At 46.5% G+C, this 20,186-nt stretch overlaps 1 protein-coding gene across 4 annotated transcripts in view; it reads left to right on the plus strand.

Moving 5' to 3' along the window:
- clcn3 (chloride channel 3) overlaps positions 1–20,186 on the plus strand; it is a 32,728-nt gene that overhangs the window by 8,579 nt on the left and 3,963 nt on the right. Inside the window, exons 1-13 of one of the 4 annotated variants that reach the window (XM_056575215.1) lie at positions 2–249; positions 4,018–4,178; positions 4,553–4,652; positions 5,065–5,252; positions 9,824–9,946; positions 10,845–11,051; positions 11,487–11,567; positions 11,833–12,085; positions 12,592–12,884; positions 13,339–13,525; positions 14,563–14,961; positions 15,206–15,422; positions 16,609–16,904. In XM_056575215.1, the coding sequence (XP_056431190.1) occupies positions 159–249; positions 4,018–4,178; positions 4,553–4,652; positions 5,065–5,252; positions 9,824–9,946; positions 10,845–11,051; positions 11,487–11,567; positions 11,833–12,085; positions 12,592–12,884; positions 13,339–13,525; positions 14,563–14,961; positions 15,206–15,422; positions 16,609–16,738 (2,430 nt within the window). In that variant the 5' untranslated portion in view covers positions 2–158 and the 3' untranslated portion in view covers positions 16,739–16,904. Of the gene's footprint in view, position 1; positions 250–4,017; positions 4,179–4,552; positions 4,653–5,064; positions 5,253–9,823; positions 9,947–10,844; positions 11,052–11,486; positions 11,568–11,832; positions 12,086–12,591; positions 12,885–13,338; positions 13,526–14,562; positions 14,962–15,205; positions 15,423–16,608; positions 16,908–20,186 lie in introns of those variants that run through there. The other 3 variants (XM_056575217.1, XM_056575218.1, XM_056575216.1) reach the window with 3 other exon arrangements.

The raw sequence follows: 20,186 nt of genomic DNA on the forward strand, positions 1-20,186 counted from the left end.
GGAGAGCGAGCGAGCAAGTGCGTGTTCTCGTACACTCACGCGCTCGATCCACTTGTCTTGCGCTGTTCCGTAAACATGGACATTCATGCAGGGCAGCTGGCCGCTCGCGGAGAAGCCCTAGCCTAGCGAATTTAGCTCGCCTTCGTCAGTCTGTCAACATGGAGGACGAGGAGGACGTGTCGGCCGACCCCTACTTGCCCTACGACGGGGGAGGCGACACCATTCCTCTGCAGACGATTCCCAAAAGAGGTACGCCGCGGTCACGTCTCTCCCGCCTCCGGTTGTTTTCCCCCGTAGACGTTGGCAAGCCTCTCTCTCCGACACCGACACGAAACCATACCCAGTCCGTATGGCAGATATGGAAATGTTAAAAAATTCTAAATGCGAATGTTGAATCGTGTGGGTATATTTGCCGTGTTCACGGATCACGGCTGACATTACTGTGCCGCTCAAGCAAGAGGATTTATCTGGGCCTAAACCACCTGCTCTGTGAATCTGTGTGTGTCGGCAACGCGCGTCGACACGGTGCGGTTGTAGCTCTGAGGATTTGATTCATGAGATGGGGAAAGCGTTTACTCGTTTTGTAGGGTGACCAGACGTCCTCTTTTTCCCGGACATGTCCTCTTTTCGAGACCTAAAAAATGCGTCCGGCAGGGATTCCAAAAACGTCCGGTATTTTGCCTCGTCGCAAAAAAAAAAAATATATATATTATTGTTATTATTATCTTTTTATTTTTTTTTGCCTCGTCGCATATTTGTGTTTCTGGGTCTTTCACATAACCTACTAGTTATTACCATTGTATATGTCTATGGTTATTACGGCCTTCCAAGTTCTGGAAATGGTATCTCCCTTATGTTCCACCTTCTTGCGCGAGCTGACTGTAGAGAGAGTCTGTCATTGGGCGACCGATCTCATGTGCTCGTTGAGAAGGTGCCGTGTATAGACGGAATGAAACCCCCACTGAAGTACGTAGGCTTCAGCTTCAGGCTTCACGATACAATCGTGAAGCCTGTACATCACAGCCTGGCCCTCACAGAATGACGGGATACATTTGATCTTGATTAAATATTATTAATCATTTTGTGCCCCTTTTATGATCCTAAACTGATCCTATTTTTTTGATTTGATTTAAATGGAGATAACTAATTGATAAATAGGATAAGCTATTTTTTTCTCTCTGATCACTTACCAGGCTGACTGTATTCTTAATTAAGAAATAATATTGGAAAGGAAAAGATTCAAATCTACTCTTGGCCCTAATCAACTGCCAGGCCCCTAAGCTCTTGGCTCTTTATGACAGCAGTTTGATGCCTAATTGTCTCAAGACATACAGCTTCATTTCTAGTTCTGTTTCCCATAACCCCCCCCCCCCCCCCATATCCTGTCCAGTTTATTGGGTTATTAAGACAACCAAAGTGTAATTTGCTTTATCGGAATGATAACCGATTCTATCGACCTGCAGCTAACAAGTAGCTCCTGCCTTCCACTAACATAGCTCATGACGAAAGGAAAGTCCAATCCTTCCCCATTAGGCATCTGGCTGCTGCCTTCCAGTCTGTCCTCATCATCACGTCATTCTGTTGATAAGCCGACCAATGATACTGGAGGGTCCCTCTTTGATGTTCTTTTGATTATGACATCACTGAATGACGTTGCGGCAATGCGGAGACTGTGTAGCATCAGGCGGATGAGCCTGGCATTCAGCCCCTCTGAGCAGATTATTGCGTTTAGCCGGACGGTAGTAGTGGTGGTGTGTGTCCAGATATAGCCGACGCCATGAGCGTGGATCTAGGTTAATACCCCACCCTGACCGGCGACCGCCTGCATTCACAGGTACTCCCTCCCTAGCTGGGTCTACTGTGCTGTGCCAGCTGTGTGACAGACTGCAGGTTTGGAGTTCTTTGGGCTGGTGATGACCTGACGCGAGCAGAAAACATGTCTGACTCTGCTGCTCCAAGAGGGAAGCCCACTGACTTGAGTGTTTGTCTTGCATTGAGAAAGAGACTGCTGATTCCCTAAAGGAAAGTGTGTGTATGTCTGTGATTCCTGCAGACAAGGCAACCTCTACCGTAACAGCAACAACACTTCATTTCCTCTTCCCTGTGGCCAACAGGATATGATTGGGCAATCTTTGTTTCCATCGGTGACTGGACCAAGGTGGTCGTCACGGGTCAAAAAGCTAGCGTAATGCAATATGTTTCTTTAATGCGTTAACAGACGAACAGTTGAAAAGTGAACTGGAGAGGAAGATTCTCATTTGCCCATGGGTAGGGTAGGGTGACTGACATGGGGATCGAACCCAGTAACTTTAAACTTGAACACCCTAGACACTAGACAATCCTGCCACTTGTTCCTTTTCTAAATGGACCTGGTTTTTGGCAGCATGGAGGGCTCTCTGCCATTCTAAATAAGACAATGCATGGCAATTTTTTTTTATCATTGTATCCTGCTCTGCCTTAATCTGCCTTGCGGCTGCTTTGACACACTTATGGTTTATCTGTGTTTTGTAGTGGTTTGTTTCTTGGCTTTTATCCTAGACTCCTCACAAAGGTTGCGGTGGCTACAAATTAGTAGGCTATTATCCAAATAAATATATTGTATTATGTTACAGTTGGGTAAATTGACATTTCTTTAAACTGTCTTAAACTAAAGTTAAACTAGCAACGAAAAATCAATGGCATTTACTCTCTGTGGCTAATTGGAGAATCAACAATCAAATGACAAACCATAGGATGTATGTTCGGCCTGAATACTTAGGGTAAGGGGTACTTACTGTATAATAGCCATTTGAGAGCTCACCAGGTTTACCCACAAAGCTTTAGGGAGACATCTCCGTTCCATTCCTCAAAGACACGTGTCTTGATTTACAGTTTTAGCATTGAACACTGATGAAAGACTTTGCCGTCCCCATGACCAAACCCCTACTGACTCGGTGGTAGCCAGGCGACAGATCACTGGGGTCTAGCCTGATACGGACTACCTTTGTGAGGGCAGACACACTTTGACGGGGGTTGCTGGGGCTGCTGCTGCTGCTCTGGTTCCCTTGTTTGTTTGACCACGTGGTGGAGAATGATTGAAGGCCACAGACGGGAATAGATCAACCATGACATAGGTCTATATAGGTGCGTGTACTGTGTTGGTTTAGGCATGGCCTACAAGTCCCAGTTATGTCGTCAGAGCTACAATAATGCATGCTTTTCTTTTATTCTGTTTTAACAGGGTTAGGGTCTGTTTTGGGGAAATAATGGTTGCTACTGTGTCTCCCTTCATTGTTGGGACTTGTATTTTAATTGAGTTAAACACAGAATAGTTTATTAAAAACATCAACAATAATTACTCTGGAGACTTTTCAAAACCAACATTGTTTCTGTTGGTTGAATGCAAACCCATTATTCGAGTGTCTCCATCGCCCGGTGTGTGATATGAAGTAAAAGGCTTCTTGTATTAAACCAAATTCAGCAAGATGTGCACAAAGGCAATGTTTCTAGGGAAGGGATGACTAAACAAAATGGGGAAGTCAGAGGGGAGGAGGGCGGGAACACTAACACACGCATGTGTGCGTGAACCTTTCTTCTTCTTTATGCTAGCAGTAGCAGTGCATAATCACTTGTTTTTCAAAGGCCTGCCTCTGCCTTTAGCACTAAATTCAATAAAACTTTATTTGCAAAATAATTAAAATAGGACCATTTAAAACACTGAGTTGCATTAACAACATGCTGCAGCTGCAGACATCAAATTGTGGATGAGTGCACAACTCAGTGAATTGGAATAACATGTTTTTGGTGCTCGCTAATGAAGTCTATTGGGGCAAACCATGTAGTCCAAGGAAAAATCTAATATTCAGAAGAAGGAAACAAATACAAGCAGATTCAACTTTTTACAAATTCGAGGGGCACTCTGGGAAACGTAATCCATGTAATTATTTTAAAATTGTCTTTAATTTTTTCAGGAATTGCCTCTTCCATTTATCCTAAACCTTTCTGTCGTCACAGAAGTAACTATGTGGTTCTCCTCAGGTTCTAACTACGTCATGTCTAACGGGGGCGGTGTGGCCAGCAGTACCACCCACCTGCTGGACTTCCTGGAGGAGCCCATCCCGGGGGTGGGCACGTACGATGACTTCCACACCATCGACTGGGTCCGCGAGAAGTGCAAGGACCGCGAGAGGCACCGCAAGGTGAGGAGGGAGGGAGGGCCACTGTGTGTTATCGTAGCGACAGCCTCGGCTTGGGGAAAGTCTCGACCCAGTGGGTTTAAAGTATAGACGCTGAGGTGGTGTTTTTACACCTTTTATGATGGAGCGGCCCCTTTTAGGCTGAATGCTACAGGGGAATTCCACGAGACTGGTGATTTATTTGGATAGTCGCGTATTCAATTACTGACAACCGAACCCCTGGAAGGTCACACTGCTGCGGATGTACACACACAACCAGGTCTTAGGTGCCAAAACAGTGCACTATCCTTTTGGGTGTTTAGTTGACGAAGAATAGTTTGAACGGAAAATAACAATTCCAGATGAAGTTCAAGTGTCTGTGTTTCTGTGTTTCCCAGATCAACAGCAAGAAGAAGGAGTCTTCATGGGAGTTTTCCAAGAGCGTGTACGATGCCTGGTCCGGCTGGCTGGTGGTGACTCTGACCGGCCTGGCCTCAGGTGAGACTCCTTCATGTGCACATATACACACACACACACATTAACACACACACACAAACACACTGTGATGCTTTCACCTGTTTCACCCTTATGCAAATTCAGTTGCTCTTTAGTAACTCATTCACGTCTATCTTTTACAAGAGCCTCAAGGGTTAATTCCTCCCAAGCACAACCACACACGTGCACACACATGCAAACACACATGCACGTGTCCCTTGTAAACATTACCTCAGACCACGATGTGCGGCAGCGACGTAATCCCATGACGCTGCTTTTTCGACCAATCCAGTGAGTTCTCAGATGTTTACTGGCGACATTTCAATTACACTTCCCTGGTAGGTGAGATAAGGCAGGAAACCCATGGGAGCTCTCATTGGTTGACTCAGTCTTTAACCCCACCTCGTCCAATCAGGTGCTCTGGCCGGTCTCATTGACATCGCGGCCGATTGGCTAAACGACCTGAAGGAGGGCGTGTGCCTCAGCGCCATGTGGTTCAACCACGAGCAGTGCTGCTGGACGTCCAACGAGACCACCTTCGCCGAGAGGGACAAGTGTCCGCAGTGGAAAAGCTGGGCGGAGCTTATACTGGGGCAGGCGGAAGTAAGCACACCCATGCACGCACACACATACACATACATTTGCACACATCAGGTGTGCGCACACAAAGACAGGTTCATAAAAACACACACACATGCATATGTTGCACCATTGGGGAAACCTGGAAGAGAGTACCGGTATGTGCAAACTAGGGATGTGCATTTCTGGCAAAAATACTATTCAATATTCGCTGAGAAGTATTCGAAAATCGGTCAATCAAGAACCCCTCATGCACGCACGCACGTACACATGCACCTCGTATACACGCACACACAATGACACAGAAAGAGGCTTTTATGATTTGGATGAAATCAAACAGTCAATTCAACGTGAGCTTAGGCAGATAGGCCTACATGCGCCGAAAACAGATCGCTATTTATTTTACTGAACACAGCCTGCATGACGGTGAACTGGACACATCTTTAGCATATGGAAACTATGGCCAAAAAAATAACTTCACACTGTGTGTCTTTTTACGACATTGGCGTCACATAGCAACCGAGGACGCTGGGGTTGAAAAGTTACCTGACTACTTGCGGAGTGATACGACAGAGAGAAAAAAAAAATCCACTTTCCTTGACAGCGGTCATTATATGTTTAGCAACGACGAATTATCAAAAAAAAATTCACCACCGGAAGTTGTGAAGGCCCATGCAAGTGAGCCGAGCGTTCAACAGCATTGAGAAGAGCCGTGTAATAAATAACGATAGCCACATTCATTATTCAATTTTCGACGTGACTCAGACTATTCGACGATCGTTGCCCATCCCTGGTGCAAACCTCAACCAACACACACAAGTATGTGTGCAAACTTATAACTTAAAGTTATCAATTGATAATAAATCTATAGCAGTGAAAATTTGAAATGGTAAAGAACCAAAAGCGCCAATAATTCCAAAAATGCTTGTTTTGCCTCACAGAAACAGAGATTAAAGGGAAACTTCACCCATTTCCATTAAGCTTTGTATCCTTAGAAACCCACTCATATTTTTGAATGGTCGTGCATCATTCCCTTATTTTCTGGAGAGACTGGAGAGATCCGTATCGATCTCCAACACTTCCTGTTTAAGATGACGCAATATGACGATTTTTGCATTGAAGTAAATAGGAAGTGTAAGAGGGGATTGATTCTCGTAAGACTACATGCAAGCACTAGTCCCAACCCCCCTATAGGGGGTGGGACCCACTGACGCTACAGACCTATTAGAGCAGTGCCAGTGGGTGGGACTTAACCAGCCGAAACTAACATCCACAGCGTCTGGAGCTAAGCTAACAGAGGCTGTTGATAAAACTGAAGTACAATGGCGGAAGGTACTGGATCTGACATAGAAGATGGGGATTTTGAAGATCTGATGCTCAAATCAGATGTTCGTGGCTACCTCTACGGGCCGCAATGTAGTGACGAGCAGCTGAAGCTGATAGAGGAACAGGAGGCGGCTGCAGCTACTACAGCCGCAGCTAATACTCTTCACTAGAAATGTTGTGTGAAATGATTTTCAAGCAGTCTTGCGGTATCAGCTTGGAAGATGGAACAGCGAGGTGTCCGATAGGCGGAGATCTAGATCAGCGGGAGTGGCCAGCGAAGCTGTGCATGGTGGTGCATGGTGGGAGTTGTTGTCTTCAATCCACAAGCGCCAAAAAGTCACTTTCTGCCTTTTCTCGGTCAAGACGGCACCAAATTAGAATTTTATTTTATTATTCGACTACATATAGGACCCAATTTCAATACATAGACATGCCTCCACCAGTGAAATGCTCCTTTAATGATATTTTTGTCATTGGCATCTCTGTGGGCCACCTTCACCTAGGCAAGGCAAGGCAAGGCAACTTTATTTATGTAGCACTTTTCATACACAAGGCAGACTCAAAGTGCTTCACATATAAACATTGTCATACAATACAATAAAATAATAGGTAAGTAAAAGAAAAACATATGCAAAAAAATAGAAAGTTAAAAAGTCATTTTAGTATTAAAATAGAAAATAAAGGCAAAGTTAAAAAAGCTTTTTAGAAAGTGCAATGTATTTAAGATTTAGCAGAAAGCTATAGCAAACATAAAAGTATTCAGTCTTGTTTTAAAGGTGCTCAGAGTTGGGGCAAGTCTTAAATCCTCCAGTTTATTCCAGCTATTTGTTGCGTAGTAACTAAATCCTGCTTTCCCATGTTTTGTGTTTACTCTGGGGATAATTAACAGATTGGTCTCAGAGCTTCTTAGTGGTCTAAAAGGCTGATGTAGTGGAAGCATATCAGTTAAATATTTTGGGCCTAAACCATGTAGGGATTTATAGGTAAGTAACATGATTTTAAAATCAATTCTCTGACCTACAGGAAGCCAATGTAACGATTTCAGAATTGGTGTAATATGATCAAATTTTTTGGTCTTTGTTAGAACTCTAGCAGCAACCAGTTGATGCCAGGAAGTGATTTAGTTGCTGGAGGACAACTTTCTCAATGATTTTACTTATGAAGGGTAGATTTGATATTGGTCTGTAGTTGTTAATAATAGAGGCATCTAGGCTCTGCTTTTTTAAAAGGGGTTTAATAACTGCAGTTTTCAAAGCTTTTGGGAAATTTCCTGACTGGAGAGAGTTGTTAACTATCTGCAATATGTCTACTGCTAGGCAGGCAGTCGAAAACATTCTTAAAGAGGTTGGTAGGTATAGTATCAAGGCAACAGGTGGATGTCACAGTTTCCACAAGATTTTGAGAGTCTATAACATTAAAGCATGCCATCCTTGCCCCGTAATTTTTGCCTGAACTGGGTGGTAGTCCAACATTTTGTTTGAAGTGGAGATATTGATGGCGCGTCTGATACCTTCAATTTTATCAATATAAAAAGCTGCAAACTCATTGCATTTCTGCGTGGAATAGAGATCAGGTGGAATTTCTGTTGGGGGGTTGGTCAGTCTGTCAACAGTTGCAAATAGGGTTTTTGCATTATTAGTGTTGGTTTTAATGATATTGGAGAAAAATGTTTCTCTAGCATTTTTTAAGTCTAAATTGTAGGCACGGAGGCTCTCTTTATAGATGTCATGGTGAATATGAAGTTTTATTTTACGCCAGATGCGTTCAACCTTCCTGCATTCCTTTTTCTGTGCTGTTACAGAAGCAGCTTTTCTCCAGGGTGCCTTTTGCTTTCCAGAAATCGTTTTAACCATATAAGGTGCAATCACATTTATTACTTTCAAAATGTTCAAATTAAAGTTTTCTACAAGATCATCAGCAGAACATGGGTTTAGAGGTGGTAGCAAGGAGATGGCCTTTTTAAAAAGTACATTAGAATCTTCATTGATATACCGTTTTTTGACTGTTTGATTTTGTCTGTATGTCGGGAATAAAAGATATGTTAAAGAAAACACAAAAGTGGTCAGACAAGGAAGGATCAGTCACAGAGAGATCAGAAACATTGAGGCCCTTTGTGATAACCAGGTCTAGAGTGTGCCCCTTACAATGAGTAGCCTCTTTCACATGTTGAGACAGTTCAAATGTGTCCAAAATGGCAAAAAGTTTTTTTGCACACTTGTCATTCAAATCATCAGTATGAAAATTGAAGTCACCAGTTATAGCTAGACAGTCAAATTCTGTGGAGATGCTAGACAATAATTCTGTGAAGTCATCGAAAAAATGTGCAGAATATGTGGGTGGCCTGTAAATAATTAATAGGGGAACTCTGGGGGAGCATTTCAATACAGCACTAAGGTATTCGAACGATGGAAAATCACCAAATAACATCTGTTTCCCCTGAAATACATTTTTAAATATAGCAGCAACCCCTCCACCTCTTTTTCCAGATCTACATGCATCAAAAAAGTTATAGTTGGGAGGAGCTGTCCCTATCAGAACGGTTGCACTGTTAATTTGTTCCAGCCATGTTTCAGTTAAAAACATAAAATCCAGTTTAGAAGTGGTAATAAAATCATTAACTAAAAATGATTTGTTATTAAGAGACCTCACATTAAGTAGAGCCATCCTGATGGTGTTGTTGATAGGCTTTAAGGTTGTTTTTGGTTTGGAGGCAATAGATATGAGATTTGTGAGGTTAGCAGTGTGTCTAAGTTTCCCTTTGTTTACTCTCTTAGTGGTTACAGCATGAATGCGAAAGTTGCCCTGCTTTGACGTAGGCAACCTTGGGTTCAGCAGATTATGTGAAACTTCCTTTATACTGTGTCTACGGCTGAACCCTTTTTTGTCTCAGTAATACTCAGGACTACTATCAGTACAGGGGGGGGGCTGGGGCGCCATCCTCTTGGGTGTTATCAGTCTGTCGCCATGACATGGCGATGCTATCAATGACACAGATATAAGTTTGCTGCCAACATATTCCAGTCTCTTATATTCGGCTGGAAAATCGCAAAGGGAGGAGACATTGGGGCTGGAGAGATAGCTATGGGAGAGATGAGGCTGGAGGTCATCGTCGATGAGGTAATGCAGAGGAATGCACCTAGAGACAATCTTGGTTCTAAACGCTAGCGTGTAGAACCGAGAAGGCCGCTAGGTGAAGGAGGCACCTATCGGAGCCTGTGAAAATGCAGCCAGTGACGGCATCCATCTTGACCTTGTCCCTCCCTCCCCAGGGCCCAGGCTCGTACATCATGAACTACTTCATGTACATCTACTGGGCGCTGTCCTTCGCTTTCCTGGCCGTCCTTCTGGTCAAGGTCTTCGCCCCGTACGCCTGCGGCTCAGGGATCCCCGAGGTAAGCCAACCCCACCACCACCACCACCACCACCAGCATCATCACCACCACTACTACTACCACTACTACTACCACTACTACTACCACCACCACCACCACCACCACCACCACCACCACCACCATCATCACCACCACTACTACTACCACTACTCTCATTCAGACTTAAAGCTCAGACGAAGCCGGAAAGGCCCTTTTCCTTCCTGCTGCGTCAGATATGTTGTTGATTGCGTGGTATGCTATGCATGCTGCTTTAGCCTGAAGTTTAGCGTGAAGTATGCTGGCTTTAGCCTGAAGTATGCTGGTTTAGTTTGAAGTTTAGCTTGAAGTATGCTGGTTTAGCTTGAAGTATGCTGGTTTAGTTTGAAGTTTAGGTTGAAGTATGCTGGTTTAGCTTGAAGTATGCTGGTTTAGTTTGAAGTTTAGGTTGAAGTATGCTGGTTTAGTTTGAAGTTTAGGTTGAAGTATGCTGGTTTAGTTTGAAGTTTAGGTTGAAGTATGCTGGTTAAGCTTGAAGTCTAGCTTGAAGTGTGCTTTTTTAGCTTGAAGTATGCTGGTTTAGTTTGAAGTTTAGCTTGAAGTATGCTGGTTTAGCTTGAAGTATGCTGGTTTAGTTTGAAGTTTAGGTTGAAGTATGCTGGTTTAGTTTGAAGTTTAGGTTGAAGTATGCTGGTTAAGCTGGAAGTCTAGCTTGAAGTGTGCTTTTTTAGCTTGAAGTATGCTGGTTTAGCTTGAAGTGTGCTGATTTGGCTTGAAGTAGACAGAGCTTAATCACACTTGGTCCCAAAGGGCTTCGCTGGCCACATTATTCAATAAAAAGAAAATGATGTTAATATATTGACCTAATCTCAAACGCCTGCATTGTTCCTCCATCCCCTTACCACCCTGCTCCCCTCCCCAGATCAAGACCATCCTAAGCGGGTTCATCATCCGGGGCTACCTGGGGAAGTGGACCCTGCTGATCAAGACCATCACTCTGGTGCTGGCCGTGGCCTCGGGCCTCAGCCTGGGCAAGGAGGGGCCCCTGGTGCACGTGGCCTGCTGCTGTGGCAACATCTTCTCCTACCTCTTCCCCAAGTACAGCAAGAACGAGGCCAAGAAGAGGGAGGTGAGAGAGACATACTGACCGAGAGGGGGGGGGGGGGGGGGTACAGGTAGAGCGAAAGGGGGAGAGGAGGGATAAAGATAGAGCTAGGGGGGAGAGAGAGAAAAGACGCGCACAGAGATGGTCTGACCAGATGGAGAGAGAGAGAGAGAGCGAGGGATACAGGTAGAGAGAGGGAGGGAGAGAGAGAGAGAGAGAGAGAGAATTTTGTTAATGGAGGTGTTGTTTAAACAAGCATATTGTAGGCAGATTGTTCACATGCGTCATATTAAGGCGTGTAGAGCGGTCCTCACAAGCAATATAAGCCCTGTTAGTTTTGTAGTGAGGCCGTGCCTTGGATACACTTGTACATCTTCAATCTCTATCTGTAGTCGTAGGGGCAGCAGCGTCTCTTCATGTTGAGTGGGGGTCTGAGGTGCGTTTGTTTTGTGTACTCAGGTCCTGTCGGCGGCCTCTGCAGCGGGGGTGTCGGTGGCGTTCGGGGCACCCATAGGGGGGGTGCTCTTCAGCCTGGAGGAGGTGCGTCTCAGAACACGTGCGATGCATACAGTACATTCAAAGGATCCACTGTCACTTTACTCCTCATCACTTGTTATCATCACTGACTAATGATTCAATTAAGAGGTATACATTTCTTTACCTATACACTAGATGTTATCTTTATTTCATAATAAAGTATAAAACTTAATAGGTCTGACCTCTGAGCCGCGGTTATCTCCGACACAGGTCCCACTGTAGCCTGGAGGCGGTTCCTTGGGTCTAACAGGCTCCTCCTCCTCTGCAGGTGAGCTACTACTTCCCCCTGAAGACGCTGTGGCGCTCGTTCTTCGCCGCCCTGGTGGCGGCGTTCGTGCTGCGCTCCATCAACCCCTTCGGGAACAGCCGCCTGGTGCTGTTCTACGTGGAGTACCACACGCCCTGGTACCTGTTCGAGCTGCTGCCCTTCATCCTGCTGGGCGTGTTCGGGGGCCTCTGGGGGGCCTTCTTCATACGGGCCAACATCGCCTGGTGCCGGCGACGCAAGTCCACCCGCTTCGGTCAGTGGCCCGAAGAGCTTTGAAATGGGTCGTAGAATAGGTTGTCAACAGCTGTTTAGACATCCACGTATAGAGAAAACGTATTTAAAATGAATGGACCAGAAACAATGTTATGTGGAACATGGATAGCCTGGAGATAAAGGTTGTAAACACCTTTTCACTTCAATCAAATGGAGCCCGTAAGCCTGGACCCTCTTGGCGTGATCACTCTAAATCTGGTCCATGTTAGCATGGTCCCCTTAAGACAAGTCCCTGTTCACTTGGTCCCCCTAAGACGAGTCCCTGTAAGTCTGGTCCCTGTTCGCCTGGTCCCCCTAAGACTAGTCCCTGTAGGTCTGGTCAATGTTCTCTTGGTCCCCCTTAGACTAGTCCTCTTTAGCCTGGTCCTCATTAGCCTGCTCCTCATAAGTCTGGGCCCTGTCAGTCTAGTCCCCCTGTTCCACCACCATGCCGGCGGAGCAGCTCCCCGTCCACTGACCCTCTGGTTCCTCCTCCCCCCCCCCCAGGCAAGTACCCAGTGCTGGAGGTGATCCTGGTGACGGCCATCACAGCCGTGGTGGCCTTCCCCAACCCGTACACGCGGCAGAACACCAGCATGCTCATCAAGGAGCTGTTCACGGACTGCGGCCCGCTGGAGTCCTCGCAGCTCTGCCAGTACCGCAGCCAGATGAACGGAAGCAAGGCCTTCAACGAGACCCCCAACCGGCCCTCCGCGCCCGGGGTCTATGCCGCCATGTGGCAGCTCTGCCTGGCGCTCATCTTCAAGGTCGTCATCACCATCTTCACGTTTGGACTCAAGGTGAGCGGGCCACCACGCGTTGGTGAGTGGTGAGGAGGCCGGAACATATAACCCTCATGTATTATCCGCAGGCTTCTTTAGGTGTGGCTTTGGAAAATGTTTTAGCATGGTTTAACGATGGAGCGATGCAGTGTGTTATGGTCTTCAAGAGCTCCAAGACCTTTTGAGCTGAAAGGAGAGTTGTTGCTTGGTGCGCTGAATCATGTTTGACGAGGAACCTTTTGAAGGCCTGTTGCACACTTCACACTTCAAGCTAATCTCAACGGGGCATTCTGTGGCGCAATCAACCACATTTCAGAGGCAGCTGGATTGAAAAGGGCCTTTTCCTCTTTCCTCCTGAACCACTTAGAGCGGTGGTGGTGGTGGAGGTGGTGGAGGTGTTGCACCTGCTCTACCATTCTATTCTTCTTATTAAAACACTCCGCCTGAAGCTGATCTCTGGCGCCCCCCACAGGTCCCCTCCGGCCTGTTCATCCCCAGCATGGCCATCGGCGCCATCGCGGGCCGCATCGTGGGCATCGCCATGGAGCAGCTGGCCTACTACCACCACGACTGGTTCATCTTCAAGGAGTGGTGCGAGGTGGGCGCCGACTGCATCACGCCCGGCCTGTACGCCATGGTTGGGGCGGCCGCCTGCCTCGGTGAGTCCACAACACCGCTGGGATTTATTTGATTATATAGGATATAATATTGATTTATTTTACTAAATTGATTTTAATTGACCTGGACGAGCAAAACAACGCCCCTACAAGTAGGGCTGTGTGATTAATCGAGTTTTGATCAACATTTTTATTTTTGCGTCAAACAATTTCCAAACTAATATAATCTAACTTTTTTTTTTTTATCCTTTTAATCTTGAGTTTTTGTATATTTGTTTCATTCATTCAATGTTTAATAGAAATAGAACAGCTCGATACATTTTTTTTTGTTCTCAGTTACAACCTTTTTTTTCGGAGAGAAATGCTGAATAAATGATCATGCTTTCAAACTCAAATATAATAGTTTAAATGACCGTGACTTCAATATTGACCAAAATAATCGTGATAGTGTTATTTCCGATAATCCAGCAACCCTATGTACAAGTACGTACAAGCAAATTTGCCAAGGCAACCTGAACGTCTGTTTATAGAACACACACGCCTTACGTGCCCCGGCGATGAATGTTGAGGAACAGGGAGGACACCAACGCCTTTAATTGGCATATTGCTGTTATTTAACCTCCAGGGTACATATTTGTACCTCACATTTCTTACGAGAGGATGTTTATTGTTTAGCGCCTGCTGTTCAGAGTGACTGGCGGTGTAGACGTCGGTTGACTTTAACTAAACCTGGTTTTGAGAGAGCGAGTGAAGCTGAACTGACTCTGGGGTCTGTTGTAGCCTGGTCTGTGCTGTTCTGCACCTTTTATTGTTTTCTGCCCTGGTTGAACCGTGAGCTACCTCAAATGGTTATATGTTTTCGCCACAGTTTTTGCTGGTCTCCATGTTAACGCCACAATTAACTTATAACCAATGGGTAGACCTAGCGGGCCATGTTGGTTTGTTGAGTGGGTAAACCCTCTATTATCGCAGTTGTTTTTGTACTTCTGCCATTTCTCCAACTTACTCTCCAAGTGTCTGCCAAGTGCATACGATTAGACTGACTGATCCCTCAACCCCCCTTCCCCCCGTCCCTGCAGGCGGCGTGACGCGCATGACGGTCTCCCTGGTGGTCATCGTGTTCGAGCTGACGGGCGGCCTGGAGTACATCGTGCCCCTGATGGCGGCCGTCATGACCAGCAAGTGGGTGGGCGACGCCTTCGGGCGCGCCGGCATCTACGAGTCGCACATCCGGCTCAACGGCTACCCCTTCCTGGACGCCAAGGAGGAGTTCACGCACACCACGCTGGCCCGCGAGGTCATGCGGCCGCGGCGCAGCGACCCGCCGCTGGCCGTTCTGACCCAGGACGACCTGAGCGTGGAGGAGCTGCAGGCGGTCATCAGCGAGACCAGCTACAACGGCTTCCCCGTCATCGTGTCCAAGGAGTCGCAGCGGCTGGTGGGGTTCGCGCTGCGCCGCGACATCACCATCGCCATCGGTGAGGACGCCACCCTCTTGCGCGCACGGTTTTTAAATGTTAAACATGTTGACGATATTACATCACGGAGGACTCCCTCCCTCTATCCACCTCTTCCTATCTCTCTCTCCATCCTTTTCTGTTGTTCTCGCTCTCCTTCATACAACGGATGCCTTACCCCACTAAGCAGCTTTAATTGGAGCTGTCCATCACATGATTATTCTGTTCAAACGTTTCCAAACCCTCCTCCCCCCCCGTCCCCCAGAGAACGCGCGGCGTAAGCAGGAGGGCATCGTGCTGGCCTCCAGGGTCTACTTCACGCAGCACGCCCCCACGCTGCCCGCCGACAGCCCGCGGCCCCTGAAGCTGCGCTCCATCCTGGACATGAGCCCCTTCACCGTCACCGACCACACGCCCATGGAGATCGTGGTGGACATCTTCCGCAAGCTGGGCCTGCGCCAGTGCCTGGTAACCCACAACGGGTGAGTCGGGCCGGGCCGATCGAGTGCTCTGATCAGGAGGTGCCCGGGAGTTGAGGTTGGGGGTTTTGTTTTGATTCGGTAGAGGTGTGGTCGCCTTGTCTTTGGGTGAGTTTTTACTACGGTACTGAGATCGACTCTGTGGTGGTGTCACCCAGCTAGGCTGATGAAGGTGCCGTGGTTATAGCCCTGCAAAGAAGGAGAAAGGGGGTTGAAATGTTTGCGCTCCAACCAAGGGCGTATCAACTAAAATAGTAAATACAAAATAACAAAATGTATGCAACTCAAATTGATAAAACCGTCCCAATCTCCTTCCTTTATTCCCTCATCCGCTTCGTTTTACTAACATGCCTGAGTACCAACCACATACACATCCTGCTGCCTTGCTGCCCACACCCCTGGCCTAACCGCTGAACTCCCCCTCACGCACTAATCCCGTGAAGAAATACACGGTCAAAGGGAGCTCTGAGCGAAAATACTCATCCCGGATGCGGGATGACGCAATATAAGATTTAAACGTACAATTGGGTGCCCGTGGATGTGACCTGAGCTGTCAAGGGTTTTTTCAGTGTCTTTATGTTGTGGAGCCACTCTGGAACTGGCGGACACGTTTTAGCCACAGACACCAGGTGGTGAGATGGTGGTATTACACAGCAGAACAAACTGGTAGTTCGTCTGACATGCTGTGGCAGAGATTGAGGATGGCAGCAGTTCGTTCATTTTGTTGTATTATTTTATTATTATTTTGGATTCATTTGTAATATTATGTATTCCCATTTTAAATAGTGTTTGAGCTCCATATCAAATAGAATAAGCTGATTTCACACTATATCTACGGCATATCGTCACCACAAATACAATCCTTGATCACACATGTTCACATCTACTAAAGATATAAACCGTTTAAGATCACCTTCCACAGAATGCTCGGACCGGTTATTTCAGGTCTGAGGGTCTGTAATACAGTAACAGATTTATGATTTTCCTTTTAGTGGCCATGTTTATTAACACTGATATTCATATATGTTATGTTTTGTTCTTAATTTGTGGCGTGTTTTAAGTTATGTATGTTTACATATGATTTGTGCTGCTGCTGTCTCTTGTGTCTCCTCTCTCTCCTCTCTGTGGTTGTTGTTGTTGTTGTTGTTGTTGTGGCGTGCTGTTGCCGAGTAACGGCTGTGTGTTGCAGGATATTGTTGGGCATCATCACCAAGAAGAATATTTTAGAGCATCTGGAGGAGCTCGAGCAGAGAGCGGAGCTCCCGGTGATTAGCCACGCCCCCTTCCCCCATGACTCCGCCTTCTGCTCTTCACACTAGTCTCTTAGGCTCCGCCTCCTAGGAGGCATGCATGAAACTGTGTGGTCAGACGGTCTTGACAGTTCCCATTCCAAATCTTTCTCTGCTGGCTCGGGCCTCTGCGTGTGCCGTGGGATGGTTTACTTTGGTGTGGATTTATTTTTTATCAATGCTCAGTCCTCTCATGTTCGGCACATCTGTCGACAGATGTAACGTCAGTTAGGGTGCACTCACACTAGGCCATCTGGCCGTGGCCGTTGGCCGTCGCAACTGTGGCCTGGCCACGGTAGGCTCTTGTACATACGTCATCACGTCGTAAGTAACACGTCATCACCAAGCGTCCGCTGCATGGACCATAATAAAGTCTGCCACCAGTCAGAGTTCTAACAACAAAGGACAACAACACAGGGAACACAGTTCGCACTTTGCTGAGTCTGTTGCTTATTTGGATATATGTTTACCGTTTAATGGGAAAGAAGGTTCGTCGCCTTTATTATGTCCGTGGTCGGACATAATAACACCTCTCCCAAATGGCCAAATTGGCCCGGCCTGGCCACACTCACACTGGCAGATTTGAGCACGGTTAGTTGTGAAAACGGCCACGGCCAGATGGCCTAGTATGAGTGCACCCTTAAACTGTGATGCATAACAATTCTTTCAAATTTGGGGTTAGATACAATTTGTATTGAATGAAACGTTCTTCATTTGAAAGATACAAGGTGTAATATATAGATATACAAGTAAGTCAACTAGCTCGTAGATTTTAATAGATGTTTCCTTGGACCTCTTTGCCTTTTGTCGTTAAAGACAAATGTCTTGGAAGGAACAGAACAAAAACAAATAAATGTGTCTAAAGTTTCAAGCTCCAAACGGCGATTTGTCAAATTTTGATATAGCTTTGGCGTACTGCAACTCCAGTGATTAACGATAGTCACGTGGACGGTAATTTGGGATCACCATGGGAACTGTCACATCAAGTCATCTTGTAGTTTCCGTGATGACGGCTTGGCATACCATCTCCATCCGGCTGCCTCGTCCGTACCTAACCCCAGCTTAGTAGGGCACTGGTGGTGTCAATAGTGAAACCTGCACTAGTCTTGACCCTGTAGCCCTGTAGTTAGAACGTGTGTGTGTGTGTGTGTGTGTGTGTGTGTGTGTGTGTGTGTGTGTGTGTGTGTGTGTGTGTGTGTGTGTGTGTGTGTGTGTGTGTGTGTGTGTGTGTGTGTGTGTGTGTGTGTGTGTGTGTGTGTGTGTGTGTGTGTTAAAGCCTCTACGAGGAGTGTGCAGAGGGAGGGCTCCTTTGAATCTGATGGAATACAGGCGGTAAGAACGAGGCCGATTCCCAAAGGAATCCCACAGCTCGGCTCTTTCTGTTGAATCAGCACCTCCTCGTAGAACCTTTAAATAGTTGAGTCTCTCTTTAACGGTAACAGCTCTCGTCCCTGGAGCCTCGTGCTCCGCAGTCATGTGACCATGACTGTTACGCTTCTGTGTGTGTCACCCTCTACCATCAGCCGCCACCTTTTAATCCTAGACCCTTTTTCTTTTGACCACGATTAACTTGTTTATTTTTATATTTTGTATTCTTTAAATCCCCCCTCCGTTGAACCCTGGGGGTCTCCGCAGAGCGACGACGTCAGGCCGCCGCCCGTAGCGACGTCGTCATGACGACCACTTGGCGAGTAACTAGCTGCCTCGGAGGAAGCAGGCCCTTTCTTTCATGGCTTTATGTTTGTATTTATTGTTCTGTTTTAAACATGGAGCCGGGGAGGAGGAGGAGGCGAACTGCAAATGGCTGTTGAGCCAATCAACATGTCCGGTCTTGCCTCCCTCCCCTCACCCTTTTGGTCCCCTCCTCCCTCCCCTGTTCCTTAGCGGTGAGAACCTTGGTGGTGACAATGCGGTGTTGGGGTGGAGTCTACCTCTGGCGGTAGTTGTGTTTAGCGGCCTCTGGCTCCCTTCCTAGTGGTGGTATAGTAACTGGACCTTGTTACAAGCAAATGACCCTGTTTTCCAATATCGCTCCCGTAGTGTGACCCTCTACTGCTGACCCCTCCCCAGAACTGGCTTCCACTAACCCCACCCCCAACCTCTAACCCCGCCCACCGCCCGTCTCGCTATACGAGCATTAACGAACATGCAAACGGGGTGTGATAAAATCCTGGTGTGACACTCCAGTTCCAGCCAATCAGAGCGTGGCGAACATAGCCCACAGCCAGAAGGTAGTTTTTAGCTACCTTCCCCCCCCCCAGGCCTGGCTTTGTCATGTGAAGGTGGGCAGTGTGTCACCAGGATTTTGATCCCCTCTCACTCATAAGCAGTCTCTGTTGAAAACTCTCTGGCCTCAGTATACCTTCAAGTTTATTTATTTAAGCTTGAAGAGTTACTAAGCTGAAGGCTTGGAGTATGGTCCATCTTTTGAAGCGAGAACCCAGATCTGTTTTTTTACCAAGAGATGCTCTCTCCTCATCGTCCTCTCCAACTGATCGTTGTCTCTTTGCCATGAGGGTCTCTGAATCAACATGACCCCATCGCCACCCCTTCCCCTCCCGTTCGGCCCCCGGTTCCCAACCTTTTAGTTTTGCGGCTGAATTCACGAGCACCTTAGCATTTATTTTTTGTATGTAGTTTATGGTAATTGATCCTAACCACCAAAAAAATTCAGAACTAAATTTTGTATTCACAATGACTAAATGCATGAATACCACTGTACATAAATCTATGAGGTGCTCCTGAAACAGGCCTAGATTCCCTAACCTGGCATTGTAGTGTGAACAGAGAACCACTGTTATCACGAGATGTTCCTGGAGCTGAATCAAGCACAACCACACTGCCATTGTCCAAATCACACATTTCCATTGATTCGATGAGTGTTGTTGTCACAAATCCCATATTGCATCATTTCAGCAAGATGGGAGATTGTCATTGACGAAACACATGTAAATGATATATTTTATGTGTAAATTACTTGAACATTTGGAACCTGATATCTGATTACTCTTGCACACTGCAAGAACAAAAACGACAATCTGTCATTGCATGGAAATTTATAAATGGTCATTTGCACTACATTACCGCAATACATAGTCTTTTGGTCTACTGAATCTGCCTCAAATGGTTGTATCAGTAGTGTAATGGCATTTGATTACATTACTAGTCCACGTTTTTGTACATACATTACATTCTATACATTCTACATGCATAGAAAATGGTTGCACTTTTACAGTTGGATTCAGACTGAACCGTTCCTCTTCTGACGGTAGAAGCTGAACAGTACATGCAGCCGTGACTTCTCCCTCCCAAGGCTCTTTGACGGTGGCTTCCTGTTTCCTGTAGGGTGATGCGGTTTGCTCCCTCAGTATCGTGGGCTGTTGGAGGGGGTAAGGGGGCAACTACCCAACAAACGGGGGGGGAAATGGGGTGACGTCTGGTACCCTCCTCTGGTACCCCGTTTCCAGCATGTGAACAG

Source organism: Gadus chalcogrammus, chromosome 17, assembly GCF_026213295.1.
Source record: "Gadus chalcogrammus isolate NIFS_2021 chromosome 17, NIFS_Gcha_1.0, whole genome shotgun sequence".
Lineage (NCBI taxonomy): Eukaryota > Metazoa > Chordata > Actinopteri > Gadiformes > Gadidae > Gadus > Gadus chalcogrammus.